Source organism: Lolium rigidum, chromosome 7 (assembly GCF_022539505.1).
Source record: "Lolium rigidum isolate FL_2022 chromosome 7, APGP_CSIRO_Lrig_0.1, whole genome shotgun sequence".
Classification (NCBI taxonomy): Eukaryota; Viridiplantae; Streptophyta; class Magnoliopsida; order Poales; family Poaceae; genus Lolium; species Lolium rigidum.
Genome location: NC_061514.1, coordinates 346,697,217 through 346,720,619, shown reverse-complemented (window position 1 = coordinate 346,720,619; position 23,403 = coordinate 346,697,217). Strand labels below are relative to the sequence as shown.

The following is a 23,403-nucleotide window of genomic DNA, read 5'->3' as shown; positions in this document are numbered from 1 at the left end:
GTACGTACCATTCATTATAATGGAGCCCAAAACCCGCATTTTGTGGGCTGCGGAGACACGGGGAGGATTGGCCCATACGAAGCCCATACAGCCCTTCCTGTTTCGGCGGTTGCGCTCCAAGTAGCCGCCGACGATGGGAAAACCTATACACCGACCAGGTCGGTGGCTACCGGCCACCGCACACCCCTGGTCGGGTATGGGCCAGGCCCATTAGTGTCTATTTAGCCTGTAGCAGTTCGTTTTTCCTTTTTTTTTTTCTTTTCTGGTTTCTTTTTCTGTTTTCTTTTTCTTTTTTCTATTTTCGGTTATGTTTATATTTTTTCAGATTCGAAATTTCGATTTTTAAAAATTGTTCAAACTAAAAAATGTTTAAATTAAAAAATGTTTAAAATTGAAAACCGTTCAAATCCGAAAATCGTTCAAATTCGAAAACCGTTCAAATTTGAAAACCGTTCAAATTTGAAATTTGTTCAAATTCGAAAATTGTTCTAATATGAAAATCGTTCAGATTCGAAAATTGTTCAAATATAAATTTTGTTCAAATTCGGAAATTGTTCATAGAGTAAACTACATTTTTGTTCAAATTTAAAAATGTTCAAATGCGAAAAATGTTCGATTTTTAAAAAGTTATTTATTTTTAATTTAATTTTTTTAATTTTGACAAATGTTCAGATTTTAAAAAAAAATAAAAAAGAAAACAAACAACAGAAAACAAAAAGAAACGAAAAAGAAAAAACGAATTACCTGATGTTGGGCCGCGGCCCAGCTAGCTACCCGGGAGCGCGAGGGTGTGCGGCATCTTCCCGGCAAAACCTATACACCGACCAGTTCGGTGGCTACCGGCCACCGCACACCCCCTGGTCGGGTATGGGCCAGGCCCATTTGTGGCTGCTTAGCCTGTAGCAGTTCGTTTTTCCTTTTTTTTTTCCTTTTCCGGTTTTTTTTCTGTTTTCTTTTCTTTTTTTCTGTTTTCGGTTTTGTTTATATTTTTTCAGATTCGAAAACTTTAATTTTTTAAAAAATTTCAAATTATGAAAATGTTTAAATTTAAAAAAGTTCAAATTTTAAAATCGTTCAAATTTGAAAACCGTTCAAATTCGAAAACCGTTCAAATTTGAAAACCTTTCAAATATGAAATTTGTTCAAATTTGAAAATTGTTCTAAATATGAAAATCGTTCAGATTCAAAAATTGTTCAAATATAAAATTTGTTCAAATTCAGAAATGTTCAAATTCGGAAATTGTTCATAGAAAAAAATACATTTTTGTTCAAATTTAAAAATGTTCATATTTTAAAAAAGTGATTTCTTTTAAATTGAATTTTTTAAATTTTAACGAGTTTCAGATTTTAGAAAAATCTTTTAAAAAAGAAAGCAAACAACAGAAAACAAAAAGAAACGAAAAAGAAAAAAAATGAAAAAGCAAAAAAATAAGGAGTGAGAATGTTGGGCCGGCCCAACAACCCGCCTGGGGGGTGTGCGGCGCTTGGTCCGCGCCGACCAGGTCGGCGTACAGCACCCCCCCATCTTCCCAGCGCCGACCAGGTCGGTGTCGAGGAGGTCCCGGTGGCAAAACCTATACACCGACCAGGTCGGTGGCTACCGGCCACCGCACACCCCCTGGTCGGGTATGGGCCAGGCCCATTTGGGTCTGTTTAGCCTGTGCAGTTCGTTTTTGCTTTTTCTTTTTCTTTTTTACGGTTTCTTTTCTGTTTTCTTTTCTTTTTTCTGTTTTCGGTTTTTGTTATATTTTTTCAGATTCGAAAATTTTAATTTTTAAAAATTGTTCAAATTGAGAAAATGTTTAAACTAAAAAATGTTCAAATTTGAAAACCGTTCAAATCTGAAAACCGTTCAAATTTGAAAACCGTTCAAATATAAAATTTGTTCAAATTAAAAATTGTTTAAAATTTTAAAATGTTCAAATTAAAAAAAATGTTCAAATGTAAAATTTGTTCACATCGAAAATTGTTCAAAGTAGAAAATTGTTCAAATTAAAAATTGTTCAAATTAGAAAATAGTTTAAACTTAAAATTGTCCAGATTAGAAAATTGTTGAAACTTAAAATTGTTCAATTTTCAAATTTGTTGCAATTTGAAAATTGTTCAAAAGTTTTTTTTAAAAAAGCGAAAATCTTTTAAAAATTGTTCAAAGCAGAGATGCTCAATTTTAAATTTTAAAGTATTCAGATTTTGATAATTTTTTATTTTTCAAAAATATTCAAATAGTAAAAAATTAACAAACAGAAAAGAAACGAAAAAAGAAAATCCTACCTGTTTCTGTTGGGCCGGGCCCAGTAAGCCACATCGGGCGTGCGTGGGGTGTGCGGTGCGTTCGCTCCCCACCGACTAGCTCGGCGCATAGCAGCTCCCGCCGACGATGGGGGGGTGTTGTACGCCGACCTGGTCGGTGCGGACCAGGCGCCGCACACCCCCCAGGTGGGTTGTTGGGCCGGCCCAACATTTTCACTCTTTCTTTTTTTTGTTTCTTTTGCTTTTTTTTTCTGTTCAATTTTCTTTTTACGTTTTTTAAAAGCTGATTCTTTTTAGACCCGATTTTAAAAATTATTTTAGGTTTTCTGAAATTTAAATATTTTTAAAATTTGAACATTTTTTAGATTGGAACAATTTTCAAATTGTAACAAATTTTAAAATTGAACAAAAAAATTCAAAATTTATTATTTTTTATATATGAACAAATTTCGAATTTGAACAATTTTTTTTTTGAACAATTTTTTATTTGAACAGTTTTCGTATTTGAACAATTTTTTTATTTGAACAATTTTCGTATTTGAACAATTTTTTATTTGAAGAATTTTCGAATTTGAATTTTCTCGAATATTGGAGATAAAAAATTTACATTTAAATATATATTTAAATTTTAAAAATTAAATCTTAAGAACGAAAAAAACAGAAAATAAAAATAAACGAAAAAAAAAGAAACAAAAAAGAAAAAACAGGAATGAAAAAGAAAACAGAAATGAAAAAGAAAAGAACAGAAAAAGAAAAGAACAGAAAATGATCTCAAAAAAAGAAAACGGCCAAGTGGCCCAACACCCGAACTGGGCCGGCCCGTACCGCGCGCGGGGGTGTGCGGCGCGCGGTACGCGCCGACCTGGTCGGTGTATAGGAAATCCGCGACGATGCCCTTGGTAGCATGGAGGCGATGTTGGATTAAACAAAACAAACCACCAACCAAGCGAAGCAGCCGCCGCCCTCGCCCCGCCGCCAAACCGCAGCATCTTCATCCCCTGCCCCTCCTTCCGCCGCTCGCCTACGCTGTGCAGACCAGCACGGCCTTCGGCCCTCGCCGGCGTCCACAGGTACGGTCCCCGCTACACGCCTACACCGCAGATTTTGTTTGGCCCGGATGTAGTAGCAGGTCGAGCCTTGCAGATTTAGCTGTAAATAAAGCGTCGTAGCAGATTCACTCTGCAGGGCTTCAATCACAGGGATCTCCCCGTACGACCGGGAGAGCTAGATGTGGCCGAGGATTTAAGCAGCAGAAGTAGGCCGCCTGGCTCGAATGCTCTAAGATGCTCCGTGCCAAGGACACATTCAAGAAGATGTACTCAGCTGCCAAGGGCTACTACTGCGCAGGGCTAGCGTCTCCTAATGCCTTCTCAGGTAGTAGTTTGCTCAAAGTTCCCCAATAATAACTAGGGAACATCTCTTTTCCAGCACCTCTACATTCCAACCAAATACAGTCCTAACTCATTTCCCCCCTCTGACTGTACCAGCATTGGATCTCCGGCATCCTCTCAACTCCCCAAGGAAACCACCGGGCCACGCTAACCCATTCCGGGTCCGTTCATACACGCAAAGCGCGCTCACCAACGATTCCGCCGACCAGGAGATCGTGATTGCCCTGGGCAGCAACGTGGGAGACAGGGTCAGCACGTTCGACAGGGCGCTGCGGCTGATGATGAGCTCGGGCATCAGGATCACCAGGCACGCCTGCCTGTACGAGACCGCCCCTGCCTACGTGACCGACCAGCCGCGGTTCCTCAACTCCGCCGTCAGGGGCACGACGAAGCTGGGGCCTCACGAGTTGCTCAGGAGGCTCAAGGAGATCGAGAAGGATATCGGGCGCACCGCCGGGGTAAGGTACGGTCCGAGGCCGATCGATCTGGACATTCTTCTGTATGGGGACTCCCGGATCAGTACCGAGTCTCTGATTGTGCCACATGAACGCATCCATGAGAGGCCGTTCGTCTTGGCGCCTCTTGTTGACCTACTGGGTTCGTCGGCTGAGGACGGTATGGAGAAAAGATGGCACTCTCTGTCAGAGTGCAGTGGCGGGTTCTTTGATCTGTGGAGCAAGCTTGGTGGCGAATCCATAATTGGAACAGAAGGCATTAAAAGGGTCATGTCTGTTGGAAATGCACTGTTGGATTGGCGTGAGAGGACCCTGGTTATGGGTGTGCTTAACCTCACGCCAGACAGCTTTAGCGATGGAGGCAAGTTTCAAGAGGTGGAAGCTGCCATTTCTCAGGCCAGGTTGTTGATATCAGAAGGTGCTGACATAATTGATATTGGTGCTCAGTCCACCAGGCCCTTTGCAAGGAGGCTGTCTGCGGAAGAAGAGCTTGAGAGGCTGGTCCCTGTTCTGGATGCTATCATGAAACTCCCTGAGATGGAAGGGAAGTTGCTTTCGGTAGACACGTTCTACGCGCAAGTCGCTGCTGAAGCCGTGAAAAGAGGGGCCGCCATGATCAATGATGTATCTGGTGGGCAGCTTGACCCAGATATTCTTCAAGTTGTTGCTGAACTGGGAGTTCCGTATGTTACCATGCACATGAGAGGGGATCCATCAACTATGCAGAATGAGCAGAATTTACAGTATGATGATGTCTGCAAAGAAGTTGCTTCTGAGTTATATGCTCGGTTGAGAGCAGCAGAGCTGTCTGGGATTCCTTTGTGGAGGATTGTTCTTGATCCTGGCATTGGGTTTTCCAAGAAATCCACACAGAATATTGAAGTAATCGCGGGCTTGGAATCCATTAGAGAAGAGATGGGTAAAATGAGTCTAGGTGCTTCACATGTGCCAATATTACTTGGACCCTCCAGGAAAAGATTCTTAGGTGAAATATGCAATCGCACGGATCCAGTTGAGAGAGATGCAGCTACTGCTGCTGCTGTTACAGTTGGGATATTGAATGGTGCTAATATAGTAAGGGTCCATAATGTTAGATACAGTGTGGATGCTGCAAAGGTCTCTGATGCATCACTCAAGTACAGAAGAAAATAATAGAAAGTATACAGCCAGGATAGAAGCCATACCAGTTGTCAGTTTTGTACAAGGGAATGCTGATGTGGAGCTCATACCATATGGGGTGTATCATCACTTAAGTCAATCAAAGCATGTGTGAATAACTTTTACAGCGAACCAGAGATATACAGTTTTTTCGTGTGCCTCCTCCCCCGTAGAATCTTCAAAGAAGCAAAAGGTAACACAGACCAAGGCCTCTAGGGTTGGTATATGATGTAACCAGTTTTGTGAGGGTTTAATAATTATCTAATAGTGAGACCTAAGAGTAGGACATTTGTAATATGCTTTGCTTGGAATTGTCTACTTGAGAGCATCATTTGGTGCTGCAGAGTTGATTTCCATCCCATGCGGTTTTTCTGAGTGTTATGAAATTTTTATCCGTCTCCTTATGTGTGTTCTGAACTTACTGTACCTGATGATGAAACTCATGCATTGCAAGTGCCGTATGACATTACTAGGCCGCAAGGCTTGGTCTATGATCTAACCAGTTTTCTGAGGGTTTTATTATCCAATTGTGAGACATTTGTAATGTACTTTTTTGATGCTGTCTATGTGTGAGCATCATTTGTTCTTGCAGAGTCAATGTCCAGCTCATATGCAGTATTTTGAGATTTTTTCATGAAACTTCTCCTCGTGACTCCTTATTTGTGTGTGTTTTTTTAAATCTTGTTGTACCCAATGAGGAAACTCATGCATTGCAAGTGCCGTATGACATTACTAGGCCTCAAGGCTTGGTCTATGATCTAACCAGTTTTCTGAGGGTTTTATTATCCAATTGTTAGACCTTTGAAATGTACTACTTTTCTTCGAATGTCTACTTGAGAGAATCTTTTGTTGCTGGTTTGCTGCAGAGTTAATTTCCATCTCTTGTGCATATTTGGGCTTTAATTTTCAATAACTTCTAGCATGTTTTAAAAAGAAATGTAGCAAAGGCATCCAACAGAAGTTCTGATTGGTTTGTGACCCAATGAGGAAACTCATGCATTGCAAGTGCCGTATGACATTACTAGGCCTCAAGGCTTGGTCTATGATCTAACCAGTTTTCTGAGGGTTTTATTATCCAATTGCTAGACCTTTGAAATGTACTACTTTTCTTCGAATGTCTACTTGAGAGAATCTTTTGTTGCTGGCTTGCTGCAGAGTTAATTTCCATCTATTGTGCATATTTGGGCCTTAATTTTCAATAACTTCTAGCATGTTTTAAAAAGAAATGTAGCAAAGGCATCCAACAGAAGTTCTGATTGGTTTGTGACCCAATGAGGAAACTCATGCATTGCAAGTGCCGTATGACATTACTAGGCCTCAAGGCTTGGTCTATGATCTAACCAGTTTTCTGAGGGTTTTATTGTCTAATTGCGACCTTTGTAATGTACTCTTTCTGTTCTGAAATAAATGTCTCAACTTTTCTAGATATGGATGTATCTACAAATAAAATGTGTGTAGATATATCTGTATCTAGACAAAAATGAGGCACTTATTTTCGAATGGAGGGAGTACCTTTTTTCTGTTGTCTACTCTATGTGGGAGCATCATTTATTCTTGCGGAGTCAATTTCCAGCTCTCATGCAGTTTTCTGAAGTTTTTTCATTAAACTTCTAGTGACTCCTTAGTTGTGTTCTGATCTTGCTGTACCCGGTGAGGAAACTCATGCATTGCAAGTGCCGTATGACATTACTAGGCCTCAAGGCTTGGTCTATGATCTAAGCAGTTTTCTGAGGGTTTTATTATCCAATTGTGAGACCTTTGTAATGTACTTTGCTTCGAATGTCCACTTGAGAGAATCTTTTGTTGCTGCAGAATATTTCCATCTCTTGTGCATATTTGGATTTTAATTTTCATAACTTCTAGCATGTCTTAAGAAGAATATAGCAAAGGCATCCTATAGAATTTCTGATTGGTTTGTGAGTTGTGACCCAATGAGGAAACTTGTGCATTGCAAGTGCCGTATGACATTACTAGTCGTCAAGGCTTGGTTTATGATCTGAACAGGATTCTGAGGATTTGTATTGTCTAGATGCAAGACCTTTTAACTGCGCACTGCATGGAATTTTCTACTTGTGAGCTTAATTTATTCTTACAAGATTTGAGTTTTAAAGAACTGCTTTCTACTGCTCATTTTAAACTTTAACTTTGGTTTATTTTTCCGCATGCATGAGCATATGCTCTTGTGAGCCAAATTGCATTCCCGTGGCTTCTTGTGCATTTATCCTCCTTTGTCCACTGATGAGACCTTAAGAACTGTAGGTGTTGTAACTAAACTTCTATCTTTTCAATGAAATGAAACGCAAAGGCTTTTTTGCGTTTTCTCGAAGAAAAAAAGAATGGTCGTGTCAATGGTATCACCACAGGTTCGCTGTGGCCTTATCTTTTTTTATACTATTGAACATTTGTTTGCATTTTTACATGTTTTTTTGTATAATTTGAAGCTATTTTAGCTTGCTTTTGACCTTGTTCTACCCAATGATGAAATTCATGCATTGCAAGTGCCGTATGACATGCTTGGCCTCAAGGCTTAGTCTTTGATTCAACCAGATTTGTGAGGGTTTTATATTGTCTAAATGCATGACCTTTTTATTTTTCTCTTATTTGAATTGTCTGCTTAAGATCATCATTTGTTCCTACATTATTTGTTTCTGCATTTCATACAGATTTGGATTTTAAATCTGAACTGCTTTGGCCATTTTAACAAATATCCATAGGTCGCTTTTGCATTTTTCCTGCTATGTTGACTGATGAAATCTTAAGAATTGCAAGTGCCCGGTGATTACAGTGTTCATGGCAATGATGTTAACCCAGGATTCTGTGGTCTTGTCTTGTTTATACTATTCAAAATTTATGTTGTACAAAGTGAAGCTATTCTGGCTCGCCTTTGATCAGTCTTCTCCTTGTAACTCCTTAATTTTCTTGATGATGTTCTACCCAATGAGGGTCTTCTCCTTGTAACTCCTTAATTTTCTTGATGTTCTACCCAATGAGGAAACCCATATGAGCGAGGCCTCAACTCCTCAACCCTCAGTATTTGATTTAACCAGGTTTCCTATGGTTTATATTGTCTAAACGCAGAACATTTTTAATGTGCCCTCATCCGGATACTCTATAGATTGCCATTTTGTTCATGCAGATTTGCTGTCTACATCATACAGATTTGGATTTCAAATCTGACCCGTTTTGTACTGCCTTCACTCCTGAAACCTCTGCAAGTGTGAGAAGATTACGTGTGTGCTCACTTTTCTTGCCACCCTGTTCTGGTCATTCACATGGAAATCTGAAGGTTTTGTTTTCCTTCACTGAAGTGCAGTAATGCTCGTCATCAAGAAACCAGACCATGGAAAGTCTGAATGGAATTTGAAGATCAACATGGAGTGTTCTCATGATTCCTATCATCCTATGCGGCTATGCCTACCTTCGAAGCTGCTAAGAATATGCGACTTGTTTTCCAGAATTTGGGAAGCAAAAGGAATGCGTGCGTTGATTATTTGGAAACCTAAAGGTTTTGTTTTCCTCCCTTTGAAGTGAAGCAATGCCCGTCATCAAGAAACCTGAGCATGAAAAGTCTGAATTGAATTTGAAGATCAGCATCGAGAGTTCTCATGAGTCATCACTCCTATGCCTTTTGACCTTCGAAGCTACTAAGAATCTGCTCTTGAAACTCTATCACGATAGGCTGATTGATTTGTTTGCCAGAAATTGAGAAAGGCAGCTAACCAAAAGGAATGCATGCCTTGATTTTTTTCCCCTGCTGAAGTAACTGCCCTACCCTTGTAAAACAATATCCATTGAAGAGTTCAAATCACTTGCAAGTTTGCTGAAATTATGTGCGTTATTATTGCTCCATTAGTTGACTTGATTGATACTTGTTGCTCGTTTCCTAAACAGAGCAAGAGTCAGAGGAGAACACGGGAGGTGCAATCTTGGCCGTAGGTAGACCACGAATCGATGGTCGCAAACCGCCCAGCAACACACTGTTCCCCATCCGTGCTCGCGCATCTGAAATCAAGCAATAATTCTCTCGTCATCGCGACTCCCAAATTCACCATCTCCCTCGGCTCAGGTCGGCGAGGCGAACCGCCGAAAGCTCAGGTTCGCCGCCAGTCCCGCCGGAGGAGGCCATGGAGGCGCCGCCGCCGTTCCAGGAGTCCGCCAACTGCGATGTCTGCGGCTGCACCTTCTCCACCTTCCGCCGCCGCGTACGCATCCACTCCCCTCTCGCATCCGTGTCGATACTTCCCAGTTTGGCTGCTGCGAATCGCACCGTAGATTGCAGGCTGCTCTGTTTAACCAGACTGAGATTGCTCTTATTCTTATGGATAGTGGAGCAAATATTCAACGCAAAAATGGTCAAAGTTGGTTTTTGTTACAATCTGAAGGTGTTTTGCCATGGAATGAATGGCATACATTGTCAAATACTGTATATCGATATGTTGCTGAAGTTGATTAACCTTCATTAAGCACAAAAATTCCTTTTATTTGTTCATCATATTTCCATCCGGACTACCATTTCCACTCAGTTTATGTTGATACTGTCAAATTTCTCTTTATGCTCATATATCCGTTCAGTTTAAAGCAAAATAGCAGTTAGCATGAAGAAAAGGGGGGGACAGTTATTTGAATTGCAACTGCTCCTTGGTGGTCTAGATGTTTTTATTGCTTTTGTAGTCACTTAACTTATGTACAAGTTGTGGTAGAAGAAAAGTCTATATCTATGGGCTTTTCCAATCAGCCTTGTAAAGTTAGAACTTGGTTAGTAGCATATCCAGTGTTTTAGCCTCTAGAAGCAGATAAACTTGGTTAGCAGCATATCCAAACATCAGCACTTGAAAATGATACTTTAATCATCAATGCTGCTTTGCTTAAATGACAATGATAGTGTTGATGACGATCATGAACTTTTTTTATCAGGGGAAACTGCTTTGGACTGCGCTCTATCCATGCTGCAATACAAAATGCGGCAGAGGAGGGAAGAGCTTGCTGTGTCACAAAGGGCTGTGTGAGGGAGACAGCATTTGGGCCTTTTCTGCTAGCTGCTCTAATCTCCATATGTCAAAAGATGGTTTTCTGCTTCTGATTGGTTACGTACAAATAAAACCATTTGACAGACTGAAAGCTCATTGCAAAGCTCATTGCTGGGGTACGCTGTTTCATTTCGGGATGGCACGATCATCATGTATTAATGTCGCAATGTTAGAGGTGGTTGTTCTTTGTATCCCTGAATAATAAGTTATTTCTGGCCAATCTCACATTTTATTCGCGTGTTCATGTTTGGATATAGTGATTTCTCCCTATGTTCAAAAGTGAAATTATGTTCCTGACAGTTGATATGGTGTGAAACATAGTGTTGGCCAATTTTTTTTTTTTTTGTTCCACAAGTCTTGTCTTAGTTTGAGTTCAAAAACCACGACAAGAGTCATGACACGGAGGGAGTACTTGAATACGAGCACGCATATACCGTTTGTGTTTAAAGCTTTGGTATAGATTCGCTGGCCATGTGAAGACGCATATCTCTACCAAAAATTGGGTGGTAGATCCAAACGGGATCCCGTGAAGTGTCCTACTCTAACATTGAGTCTCCGACAAGTGGGACCCATCCTATATGTGACCCACATGCTAGTCAGCTAAAGTCAAGAAATTGCAGGCATTCCAACTTCAAAGGATGAGGAGTGGAGCTCAACCAGGTATTTAATTACAAATCGACAACCCTCTCTACCAGAGTCCCATATCAGATGCTCTGATCTCAGATTCCCTTTCTAAGCATACATAAGTGAGTGGCCAGTGGAAGAAGAAGTCACAATGGAGATGTGGATTCAAGTTTATCACGAAAGAGCCTTAATCAAAAAAATCTTCAGCTGCAGGGTGTGCTCTCAACTCTTACAACAAACTATATACGAGGTTACAAATTTCTTCAGTATTTTTCTCTATCAATGTCACACAATGTGCATGCAAACTATCTTATTTTCGCGACACCTCTAAACTGCAAATCAACGGCTTCAATTAATTCGAAGGTGCATTGACGGGAGGGCTGTAGAACTGAGTGAAAAAAATCGAATTCGAAATCTCATATATTATAAAAATATATAAAAACATGTATATACATAGATAGATAGAGGTATAAATATAGATATAGATTAACCCAAAAAAGAAGGGGACGGGGAAATTTACACCAGCATATACTTCCCTCGCGCGCCTAAACTTTCGAACGAGCGCCCAATATTTTCAACGCTCGTCTTTAATCCAGCAGCCAGCCCACCTTCTTCTCTAGACACCTCCTTCGGCGTCGTGTTCTTCTCTAGACACACCGGTGAGATGAATCAGGCCGCGCACCAAAACTTCTCCACGCTATCTGTCAGCCGCGTTAGCCGGCCACTGCTGGTGGCGCCGTTCTTATGCGGCCGCACCGACAGGCGCGGTCAGCTAGTAGATCCTCACGGTATACATGTTCTCTTCAGGCCCGGGCAAGTAGGACTCATTATCGCTCAATCGAAGTCAGTCGCTCAGCCCTTACAATTTCGCTAGTTCGCTTGAATCAATCGGTTGATATTATTTTCCTCTTGATGTGTTTATTTGATATTGTTTTCCGCTTCACCTATTTGTGCGAATTCGTTGGTACTGTACTGTATACCATTGCCAATATATGTAGTCGTCGCTTGGGGCCGGGTGTCTATGGACATGTTTGTAATCTTATTACTTTTGGGTTCTTTGCACTGCTAATACATCGGTAGAATTACGGCCAAAAAGAAGAAAGAATGTGTTGCTATTGTATTGCTTTCGATAAACCTGTTTGCCCCCCAAGCATTTACAGAACCCGTAAAAAAATCAAGAATGAAATGGCTCTCATTGTTTATTATAAGGCAAAGAGGAAATCATATCATGACTTACCATCGTGAGTAGAACTTTTTAGATAGATTTTGTTGTTTGGGATCTATGATCCTTTTAGTTGTTGCTCTCCAACAAATTTTTGTACATATTTTTCCCTCTTTTTTATTAGAGTGAATTCCACTTTTTACCCCCTATTTTGACCTTTTGACACTAATTACCCTATTTAGTAAATTTTCATCGAAATTACCCCATTTAGCCAAACTTGTGCCAATTTTCACCCCTTCTAAATTTTTTGTGAGCACCTTAACCGTTAGTCCTGGCTGCAGGATTAGGCAATTTTTCTTCTTGTGTGTTTCCTTTGCGATTATTTTCTGGATCTGGAGGGACTATTATATGGGGTTTTATCTTCATTTGTATGCATGCGGGGTGCTTAGATGTAGTATTGTGGTTACTTTGGCTGAGTGCACCTTGCCGTGCTTGAGAAAAACTCTAGTGTCATGACCTGGTGATGGCATTGAGAAAAGCACAAGTAACTTCCTCCGTTGATCAGCTCACAACTGTGCTTATCAGGTTCTCTGCCAACCTTCGGAACCTGTCTTTAGCCGTATCAGCTCGTTTTTTTTAGATCTATTAGCTCGGTTTATAGGGACCGCATATGCCCTGCTTCTGCAATTCCACAATCTACTTCCATATGATGTAATTGTACGACCGGGCCACTGTCCTAGAAGGCTTCCGTACTAGGATCTCCCGCTAACAACAGGCTGCCGCCTCGACTCGTGTCTTTCATCTAGCGCGCCACGAGTTCGCCTTGTCTTGGTGCCCAATGCCGCACACCACGATGGTATGGATGCAAGATCTCATTCATTGCTCTGAAGCCTGAACTTTTATCCTAGGAGAACATGGAGGCAGAGCCGTAGGGGCAGGACGAAAATATTCTGGATATAGACGTGTTTTCTTCTTCTTCTTCTTCTTCTTCTTGATTTGTGTTAGAAATTCGTGTTGGCTGAATTTGATCATGCCGATGGTTTGTTATACAAATTCGTGCTGGCCTAATTTTCTGTAGTGTACTCTAGAATTTTCTATGTAACTACACTTAAACTCTATCAATATATCAGTTAGTATTGAGATATGTTTTTTTTTGCGAATAGTATTGAGATATATTTATGCTCATTCACTTTGATACCTATACAATGGTCTACCAATTGTCTAATTATAAAATGTACATAACATATAAAAGAAGATAGTATGCCTAGATCACACATACTAAAAATATATTGATGATTTTTCTACTATTTTAGTTTCTAAGAATTGGAGGGAAATAAATTTTGGTATTTTTTTAGATGGCCCAAATTTGTTTACATAAACAATCAAAGTTTTAGTTGTGCACTAAATGTCTGCACTAATGGACATCAGAACTGTACAAAGTATAGTAACTTACTTTAATATTCAAACTTATAAACCTAAGACAATAAACTAGAAACATGTATAAGATTTTAGTATAAATATGCTTGAAAGTGCGAAGCACATTAGTGATTGATAGGCTTATCCACAAGTGGTCTGAGCTCTCTAAGGTTGGGCTTTGGCTATTCCTTGCCATATTGGAGAGCTAGGGATGGGACTCGAGAACGATGATCTTCTCTGTTTTATCAAGGGCAGAGTCTTCCTTCGGTGCCTTGAAGTTAAGCTGGGTTGAGAATAGGTTATTCTGGATCTATACGATGAAAATGGTGTTTTCAGTCTGAAAAAGTTGTTGGGACAATACCTTATCCTACTGAAATAGGAGGAAGAGCCAGTCATGTGTTGTATAATGAGGAAAAGGTGTTGCTTGCTTTTCTGTCTGCTGAAGACACCAAGGCGAGGAGGTTAACTAGTCTTTTAGATTAGAAGGTTTGTATGAAGACCAGAAGATCAAGTATGACCGGTCTTGTAGATTAGAACATTCTTTTGCTTGATGACATGAAGGTGATGAGGCCACTGAAGGCTGATGTTTGGAACGGCAGCTAGCTGTAGGCTAGTCCTGAATGTAATGCAATTTGCTTCAAATGTCTACTTGAGAGAATCTTTTATATTGCCGCAGAGTTAATTTCCATCTCTTGTGCATATTTGGATTTTAATTCTCAGTAACTTCTAGCGTGTTTTAAAAAGAATATAGCGAAGGCACCCAACAGAAATTCTGATTGGTTTGTGACCCAATGAGAAAACTCATGCAGTGCAAGTGTCGTATGACATTACTAGGCGTCAAGGCTTGGTTTATGATATGAACAGGTTTCCGAGGGCTTGTATTGTTTAGATGCAAGACCTTTTTACTGCATGGAATTTTCTACTTGTGAGCTTAATTTATTCTTACACAAGATTTGTATTTTAAATCTGTACTGCTTTCTACTTGCTAATTTTTTACTTTCACTTTGGTTTATTTTTCCACATGCATGAACATATGCTCTGGGAGCCACATTGCATTCCGTGGCTTCTTGTGCATTTATATCCCTCCTTTGTCCACCGGTGAGACCTTAAAAAGTGCAGTTGTTGTAACTGAACTTCTATCTTTTAAATGAAATGAAATGCAGCGGTTTTTGTTTTTTCTTGAAAAAAAAATGGACATGTCAATTATATCACCACATGTTCGATATGGTGTTATCTTTTTTATTATTATTCAACATTTGTTTGCATTTTTACATGTTTTTGTATAATTTGAAGCTACTTCTAGCTTGCTTTTGACCTTGTTCTACCCAATGATGAAATTCATGCATTGCAAGTGCCGTATGACATACCTGGCCGCAAGGCTTGGTCTTCGATTCAACCAGATTTTTGAGGGTTTTATTGTCTAAATGCAAGACCTTTTAATTTGCTCTTATTTGAATTGTCTACTTGAGATCATCATTTGTTTCTACCTTATTTATTTCTGCATTTCATACTGATTTGGATTTTAAATCTAAACTGCTTTGCTCATTTTAACGAATATCCATAGGTGGTTTATGCATTTTTTTTCCAACTATGATGACTATGAAACCTTGAGAACTGCAAGTGCCTGATGATTACAGTGCCATGCCACTGATGTTAAGGCAGGATTATGTGGTCTTGTCTTATTTATACTATTTGAATTTATGTTCTATAAAGTGAAGCTATTCTGGCTTGTCTTTGATCAGTGTTCTCCTTGTAACTCCTTGGTTTTCTTGATGATGTTCTGCCCAATGAGGAAACCCATATGACGATTGATGAGGCCTCAATGGTCAGACTTTGATTTAACCAGGTTTCCTACGGCTTATTTTCAAAACGCAGGACAGATTTGCTGTCTACCTCATAATATAGATTTGAATTTTAAATCTGACCCGTTTTGTACTGCCTTCACTCCTGAAACCTTATAATAACTGCAAGTGAGATGATTATGCGTGGGCTCACTTGTTCTTGTCACTCACTTGGAAACAAGAAGGTTTTGTTTTCCTTCCCTGAAGTGCAGTAATGCTCGTCATCAAGAAAGCCGAACATGAAAAGTCTGAATGGAATTTGAAAATCAGCATGGAGGGCTCTCATGATTCCTATCATCCTATGCCTACCTTCGAAGCTGTGAGACTCTTGAAACTTTATCACCATCGGCTGATTGATTTGTTTCCCAGAATATGGGAACAAAAGGAATGCGGGCTTTGGGGCATCTCCAACGCGGCGACCCAAACGGACACGCTGGGCCATCCGTTTTGGGCCGTTTGGGTGGCCGAGCGGACACCCGGACAGCGGCCCGCGTCCGCGTGTCCGTTTGGGTCGCACGCTGCGCCCAACGCGCGGACGCAGCGCATATTCAAAGAAAAACAAAAAAATTAAAATGCAAATATACACCAAATTTGATTAAGCATATGCCCTATTTTGGGCAAATTTGTACATAGCCCTATTTTGGGCAAAATAACTAACAAAAGAAGCCCTCTATATGGGCTTTAAAATTTAAAACAAATTAAAAAACCCTAAGCTAGGGTTTGGTCGACGACGGTGGCCGCCGGTGCGCCGCCTAGTCCCTGTGGGCGTCGTCGGCGTCGACGTCGACGACGTCCCCGGGCGGCGAGGCACTGTTGTGGCTCGACCGCGCCGGGGACTCCGGCCACGGAGACCACAGGGCCTCCTCCCAGGCGGAGTGGGGGTCCGGAGCCGCTCGCTGCTCCGCCGCAGCAGCACGGAGTTGCGCCTCCCCTCCTCCACGCGGCGCCTCCCCTCCTCCGCGTGGTGCCTGGCCTCCTGCCGCTGCTGCTCCTCGCGGCGAAGCCTGGCCTCCTCGCGCCGCCGCATCTCATCCACCTCCCGGCGGGGCTGGGCGAACAACTCCCAGGCCTCGGTGTCCTCGACCGCCTGCCGAGCCTCCCTCGCTCCATCACGGAGGTGCGAAGGGCCGCTTGGAGTTGCGGCCGCTCGCTTCCTCCTCCGCCGCCGATATCATCGGAGGCGGCGCGGAGGTCGGGGTCCTCGCTTCGAGATACTCCGGCTCGGGCTGCGGCGGCGCAGCGGCGGCGCCGGTTGCGCCAATGCCGCGCCACCACGGGCGGCCTCTCCGATGTGGAGGCCGCCGCGGTTTCCTCCGGCCCGCAGCGCCGGCGGAGGACGGCGGCTGCTGCTGGCCTCCTCATCGTTGGCTCCGGGAGCGAACCGTCGCTTCGGGGCCATGGCGGCGGTTGCGCTCGGGGAGTGGACGAGTGGAGTGGGGAGTGGGCTGGAGGGACGAGATCCCTCCGATCCACATTTAATAAGCCTCCCCGGTCACCGATAGGTGGGCCCAAGGGAGACGAGCAGGCCTGAGGCCGGACGCGCCGCATGCCATCCGCGGCCACGCAAACCTAGCCCAGATTTGGGCCGGGTTTGCGTCGTTCCGGACGCCGCGGTCATCCGTATTTGTTGTGCGGCGCCGCGTTGGGCCGCGTTTTTATCCGGCTGGACCCATCTCGCGTCTGGACGCGCGGACGCGGGATGGGTCGCCGCGTTGGAAGATGCCCTTACTATTTGTCCCTGCTGAATTAAATGCACTTGTAAAAACATTGCAATTATTAATCGTCGAAGAGCTCGAATCACTTGTATGCTGTGAGATGTTAAATGCCAGACTTCATGTTCTGAATGAGTTGAAACTTAAGAGCTGAAGTTAGTCTGCTGAGATTATTAGTTGACTTGATTGATACTTGTTGCTTGTTTCCTAAACGGAGCAAGAGTCAGAGGAGAACACGGGAGGTGCAATCTTGGCCGTAGGTAGACCACGAATCGACGGCCCCAAACCTTCCAGCAACACACTGTTCCCCATCCGTGCTCGCGCATCTGAAATCAAGCAATAATTCTCTCGTCGTCGTCGGCGACTCCCAAATTCACCATCTCCCTCGGCTCAGATCGGCGAGGCGAAAGCTCCTCGGATCGATCGATCGATCCGATCTCAGGTTCGCCGCCAGTCCCGCCGGAGCAGGCCATGGAGACGCCGCCGCCGTTCCAGGAGTCCGCCAACTGCGACGTCTGCGGCTGCACCTTCTCCACCTTCCGCCGCCGCGTACGCATCCACTCCCTCCCACATCCGTGTCGATACTTCTCGGTTTGGCTGCTGTGGGTCGCACCGTAGATCGGCTGGCAGCGGCGGGAACACCGTGCCTCTGATTTTCTGACGAATTTTACGCTGTTGCAGCACCACTGCCGCTGCTGCGGGAGGACGCTCTGCCACGAGCACTCTTCGTACCACATGGTAGGAAACCCAAACCTGAGCAAGCTTCTGTGTAGGAATCATGTTTATACTCTACCTACGGAAGCTCCTGGGGCTGGGGAGTTGGGATTGTGAAGCTTAATTGATTCAACTCTGTTGCTTCGACTGGTTGCAGGCCCTGCCTCAGTACGGGATATACACGGACGCCAGGGTCTGCTACGAGTGCTTCAACAAATCCTCCTCCAGGTACCAATCCCGGTTGCTTGAATCTGATTGCATGGTCACTTCCACTTATGTTTAGTTTGGATATAAGTAGAATTCTTGGCTGTATAATTAATGCTTTCCTGTGTAATGTTGCAGACGTGGTGGAGTTGATAAAGCGGGTTCGCCCGAGAGCGTTTCGAGTGCTGCAGACTCCTTTTCAGGGCTGAACTTGGATAAAGATGATGCTTCGTCGCCCATGAAAAATTCTGCGGCTCAGAGTGCAGCTGCCGTTATTGAGTGCAAATGCGGGATGCCTTTGTGCATATGCGAGGCACCAAAGCCAGAACCCGCGCCTGTAAAGGTAGACGACAGTTCGATCCATTTAATCGATTGTGCTAGGACTGCGCCAACCTAATTGTTCTATGCAGCAGAATATCGTCGCCGCTTCGTCAACTGCCCAACCAAACCCAAAGCCGAAAAAACCAGAACCAAGCACGAAGAAGGCTGCAGCTACTTCCAGCAGCAATTCAAGGTTCGTTGAACTATGTTATCAACTTTCATCATCTTACCGTCACAAACCTTACTCTTTTGTATAGGAAGATTACATATATGCATTACTAACAAATGTTCTTGTGACCCATCTTCTCATCTTATTGCGTGCCTCACTGCTTTTCCAGCTCATTCTTAAATCTTGGCCTGATGAGCAACGATATCAATGATAAGACTCCGTCTGACTATGAAGTTACTGGAGAGGTGAGCCTAGAAACAGCTCAGTACTTCTCCTTATATATTTCCTTATTTGACCCATCTGGTACATGTCATATTTCTGCCCTGGCAATCTTGGAGTCTTCTGTTTAAATACAGTCTTTATTCCTTTTAGGGATTGAGAGAAGCAATTAAAGGCGGGGATATTAAAGCTGTGAAGAAACTTCTTAGCCAGGTAGCTATTCTATCTTTTCTCTTGTTTTATCTTTGTCGACTTGATTCTTATAATTAAATTGGCAGGGAGTAGATTCTAACTACTGCGACAAGCAAGGATTTACTCTGCTACATTTGGTATGTCTTATTTTTACTGACTCCCCTCTGATCAACTTATATTCATACATCACTCTACCATTTGAGTAACCGTTTGCTTATAGTGAATAGTCTTACATGGGTTGAAACATTTGCAATGTAAAGGCCACAGCACCCATGCATTAGTATGATAATATACAGCACATGCGGATACACTTGACTGGATCAGTTTGTCTCCCCTGGAATTGGTGCTTATGTATGCACCAGATGCAGATACTATATTATTTTCTGCAATTTAATAATACCTATGCATATATCAACATGATTACTCGTCCTCATCATTTATAAATAGCTTATTAGTTCTTATCCTTTATTCTACCACACAAGATTGTTTTGTTTGGCAGTTAGATATAAAAATAGTAACAAATCTCCGTCTAATAAAGATCTGCCTATGAACAATTGCAGGCTGCTCTATTTAACCAGACTGAGATTGCTCTTATTCTCATGGACAGTGGAGCAAATATTCAACGCAAAAATGGTCAAGGTTGGTTATTGTTACAATCTGAATGCGTTTTGCCATGGAATGGATGGCATACATTATCAAATACTGTACATAGATGTGTCGCTGAAGTCTATTAACCTTCATTAAGCACAAAAGTTTCTATTTGTTCAACATATTTCCATCCGGACTACCATTTCCACTCAGTTTATGTTGATACTGTCAAATGCTCCTTCTACTTTATATATCCGTGCAGTTTAAAGCAAAATAGCAGCTAGCATGAAAAAAAGGGGGCACAGTTATTTGAATTGCAACTACTCCTTGGTGGTTTAGATGTTTTTATTGCTTTTGTAGTCACTTAACTTATATACAAGTTGTTGTAGGAGAAAAGCCTATATCTATGGGCTTTTCCAATCAACCTTGTAAATTTAGAACTTGATTAGTAGCATATCCAGTGTTTTAGCCTCTAGAAGCAGATAAACTAAAGTATACACATCAGCACTTAACATGCAGAGGAATGTTTGCTGTAGATTGCTTCTTCTAAAAATGATACTTTAACCATCAATGCTGCTATGCTCAAATGACACTGGTGATAAAGTTGATGACGTTGGTGAACTTTTTGGGCAGGGGAAACTGCCTTGGATTGTGCTCCACCCATGCTGCAATACAAAATGCGGCAGAGGATGGAAGAGCTTGCTGCGTCACAAAGGGTTGAGTGAGGAAGACATCATTTGGGCCTTTTTCTGCTAGCTGCTCTCCTCCCCATATGTCAAAAGATGGTTTTCTGCTTCTGAATGATTGATTACAAATAAACCATTTGTCGGACTGGAAGCTCATTGCTGGGGTACGGTGTTTCATTCGGGATCACACCATCATCATGTATTAAGGTCGCAATGTCAGAGGCGGTTGTTCTTTGTACCCTTGAATAATAAGTTTATTTATGGCCAATCTCACATTTTCTTCGCGTATTCATGTTTGGATATAGTGATCTCTCCCTATGTTCAAAAGTGAATGACAGTTCCTGACATTGATATGGTGAGAAACATAGTGTTGGCCAATGTTTTTTTTTCCGTTCCACAAGTCTGGTCTTGGTTTCAGTTCAAAAACCACGACAAGAGTCATGGGACGGAGGGAGTACTTGAATACGAGCAGGCATATACCGTTTGTGTTTAAAGCTTTGGTCTAGATACGTACGGATGTTGCGTTTTAGTGTGTAGGTTTATTTTTTTTTGGAAAAAAGATTACAAAGGACGTAGTATGTTACAATGAACTTTTTATATACTTGATTGATACTAAAAGATGATGACTTGTTGATACAGTTTTCACGTAGTGATTGAAATAGTTTTTCCCGGAGGTGGTCGAGTCCATGTTTTGTGAACTGTCGTATCTGAGTATCTGTGTTTGCGTTATACTACCAGTAGTTGGCAGTGGCTCGAAGAAAAACTGTATGTCAGACCCTGTCCTTGTCACCTCGCACCCCTGGCCATGCTATGTGAAGTCAGCGCTCATCACGGCCTCGTCAGTGCCGCCGCGGCAACACGCGCAGATCTTTTGTTGCCGGCGGAAATATCTGGCACGCTGGGTCTTATCCATCTTCACCGATCTCTTCTCTCTGACCCAATGCAGCTCCATTGTGTTGTTTCTTTTTGTTGGAAAGCAGCTTCATTCTGCTAACTGCCAAGGACAGCGACCACTGAACTCGTCGGCGACCGCGACAGCCGAAGACGACGGTGACTTGGATGAATGAATCATGGATGCAATCGGATGTGTAACAGGCTAGCAGCCGATCGTCCCGTAAAGCAATCACCCAAACAAAAGATGCATCAAAACTTTGTTACCAGTACAAGGTGCGACGTCACGGCAGCCACCAGCACGTCCAAGCCCAAACCTTAGTATTGCCGAGCAGGAAATATCGTACCTCTATACCATATAAAGAACTGCAAACAAAAAAACAAAGAACTGCAGTGTTTCTTTCTTAATGTCGTCGACAAGAAAATATCGCCGCCCTGCAAAATATCTTAGCAGCCAGCCAGCAATGTCGTGGAACCACCCGGATGAGAATAAAGAGGCCACGAGGTAGGCGGTGCGGCGAGTCTCCCCACACCCACCTGCCGCACGAGCGCGCGCGTGACGCGAGTAACAGCTTCCAGATATTTCACCACGTGGAAAAGCGACGCCACCAAGGATAAAAGATCGGCCGGTCGTTCGGCCGGAGCACGCCGGAGTCCAGTCGAAGCAGGCAAAGGCTAGGAGCGATAGCGAAGAAGACGATGGAGGCTCATCTGCGGGAGCTCGCGCGCTTGCCGGTAAGTACTCTCTTCTTCCTCGGCGAATACCTGAAGATTTGTTCGTCCGTTCCGTTGTGTATCTAATTTTGGCCATGTGTGCGTGTGTGGGCTAGCGTAGCAAGGTCTGTTTAATTTCGAGTTAGGAGAAAGTTGTGGATATTGCTCAAACAGAATAAAGAGTTGTGGGTTCGAACTTAAAACGAGTGGTCGAGTGCTGTGGGGCAGTAACCATACCAAACTAAGGATGACTTAGCATAGATGCCTTCTATGTTCTTCCTCAGCCATGCTTGTCTAGATTCCACACCACCAATTTTTCACCTCCGAATCATGAAGTTATTTCGTTCCTCCAGCAGGACCTTCTGGCGGTATGCTCTTCTGCTGGATGGACGGACCAGAAGCACATGCTCTACCTAAGCTTACTGCAGGAATCCTTTGTGAACCGATTACACGACCGTGAAACCAGCTTCGAGGGACTCTTCAGTCTGTCCCCAAGACCTTCTAGACCCAAGTCCTGCAGAAAGGTTGAGCAGATCAGACCACCCTGCTGTGAGGATGAGGAAGATGGAGAAGACCGTTCTACTACGTATGATGATGCATCAGACACCGAGACAGGACAAGAGTCCAGGTCCAGCTGCTCCCGAGCAAGCGCGACGAGCTGTGGAAAGTCGTCCGCATTCCATTCTGGCAAGCGCGAGCGTTCCCCTTCCAGGCCTGCAGGTACGTTGTATATGTGCAGGCAGTCAAGATATCTTGTTTGATACTGGATTTTGAGCACTTGAAATTTGGCAGTGATCACTAACTTGGGTGGGTGACATGACCAGATACTTGCAAGAGAACCACCTACTCGTGCGTTTCCTCAAGAGGGGTCAGATCAAAATTTCACTGACGAGGACGTCGAGGATACGAACTGGATTGGAGAATCCAGACGACGTCGCGGCAACAAGAGACTCAAGTCTCCCGACGATCGATACGATGAATGTTGGTCGATCAAGTGAGAGAGGGTTTGTATTCAGTACTACCTTTTAGTCGCACCAGTCATATTATTGCTGTCTAATAGAAATGTTGTTCACCTTTCTAATAATATAGTTGGCCAAACTCATTTTTCAGAATAGTTGGCCTGACTTCTTTACATTACTTTGTGTGTAGGCGTTGCGTCCATGAAGGAAGAACTACAGCAAGTGGGCTGCCTCAGTGCAAGAGAAGAGGGCACCGATGGCCGTGACGTCTCATTGGAAGTGGATGCCGGATTATTGGATGCAGCGCCTGGGTCATCCTCCAAAAGGATAATTCACACCAACAATGAAATGTTCGGACTAACAATGTGTACGTGCTTAGTGCTTTACTCACCCGAGTAGGATCACCATGAGCTGTAGAATAGGCATCAAGACTCTAGTAAGTAGTAACCCACATGTAGAACGAGCATTATCAATTCCGAGGAAGAGTTCTACCGTCTATAGTCCCTCCACCTCTACGACAAAGGACGACTTCTTCAACGAGCTTTGAGGGTTAAAACCCTTGGGAGGGGTCAAATGGGTGGCCCTCGGATACTTCAATCAAATCCACCGGGGACGTAAAAAGAACAAAGCCAATGTCAGCCGTAGCCGTATAAATTGCTTCCGGTCCGCCTTGCAAGATTGCGAGTTTAAAGAGATTCCTATCTCCAAAA

At 43.0% G+C, this 23,403-nt stretch overlaps 3 protein-coding genes across 5 annotated transcripts in view; all 3 read left to right on the top strand.

Annotated features, from left to right (window-relative positions):
* LOC124670260 (folate synthesis bifunctional protein, mitochondrial-like) overlaps positions 1 to 5,350 on the top strand; it is an 11,681-nt gene extending 6,331 nt beyond the window's left edge. Inside the window, exons 1-2 of one of the 2 annotated variants that reach the window (XM_047206756.1) lie at positions 3,447 to 3,624; positions 3,738 to 5,350. In XM_047206756.1, the coding sequence (XP_047062712.1) occupies positions 3,534 to 3,624; positions 3,738 to 5,248 (1,602 nt within the window). In that variant the 5' untranslated portion in view covers positions 3,447 to 3,533 and the 3' untranslated portion in view covers positions 5,249 to 5,350. Of the gene's footprint in view, positions 1 to 3,446; positions 3,625 to 3,734 lie in introns of those variants that run through there. The other variant, XM_047206755.1, reaches the window with a different exon arrangement.
* Positions 5,351 to 17,447: 12,097 nt separating this feature from the next.
* Positions 17,448 to 20,182, top strand: LOC124676235 (vacuolar protein sorting-associated protein 27-like). 2 transcript variants are annotated; one of them, XM_047212311.1, is made up of 10 exons: positions 17,448 to 17,585; positions 17,718 to 17,774; positions 17,908 to 17,978; positions 18,093 to 18,297; positions 18,368 to 18,468; positions 18,614 to 18,689; positions 18,817 to 18,876; positions 18,942 to 18,992; positions 19,416 to 19,494; positions 20,077 to 20,182. In XM_047212311.1, exons 1-10 carry the CDS (start codon positions 17,508 to 17,510, stop codon positions 20,166 to 20,168), a joined length of 870 nt encoding a protein of 289 aa, XP_047068267.1. In that variant the 5' UTR covers positions 17,448 to 17,507; the 3' UTR covers positions 20,169 to 20,182. The 2 variants fall into 2 exon arrangements, with proteins under 2 accessions (XP_047068267.1, XP_047068266.1); XM_047212310.1 differs by having other exon boundaries at positions 18,365 to 18,468.
* Positions 20,183 to 21,417: 1,235 nt separating this feature from the next.
* On the top strand, positions 21,418 to 22,623 carry LOC124673583. The gene is made up of 3 exons (XM_047209631.1): positions 21,418 to 21,755; positions 22,088 to 22,454; positions 22,559 to 22,623. The coding sequence occupies exons 1-3, from the start codon at positions 21,720 to 21,722 to the stop codon at positions 22,621 to 22,623; spliced, it is 468 nt and encodes a 155-aa protein (XP_047065587.1). The 5' UTR covers positions 21,418 to 21,719.
* Positions 22,624 to 23,403: the final 780 nt, after the last annotated feature.

Coding starts and splice junctions, on each gene's coding strand:
- LOC124676235 (XM_047212310.1), top strand. CDS start 17,508: ATGGAGACGCCGCCGCCGTTCCAGGAGTCCGCCAACTGCGACGTCTGC. Junction 18,298..18,364: donor CAGAACCCGCGCCTGTAAAG/GTAGACGACAGT, acceptor TGTTCTATGCAG/CAGAATATCGTCGCCGCTTC. Junction 18,877..18,941: donor TGAAGAAACTTCTTAGCCAG/GTAGCTATTCTA, acceptor TTAAATTGGCAG/GGAGTAGATTCTAACTACTG.
- LOC124673583 (XM_047209631.1), top strand. CDS start 21,720: ATGGAGGCTCATCTGCGGGAGCTCGCGCGCTTGCCG. Junction 21,756..22,087: donor GGGAGCTCGCGCGCTTGCCG/GTAAGTACTCTC, acceptor TCGTTCCTCCAG/CAGGACCTTCTGGCGGTATG. Junction 22,455..22,558: donor TTCCCCTTCCAGGCCTGCAG/GTACGTTGTATA, acceptor TGACATGACCAG/ATACTTGCAAGAGAACCACC.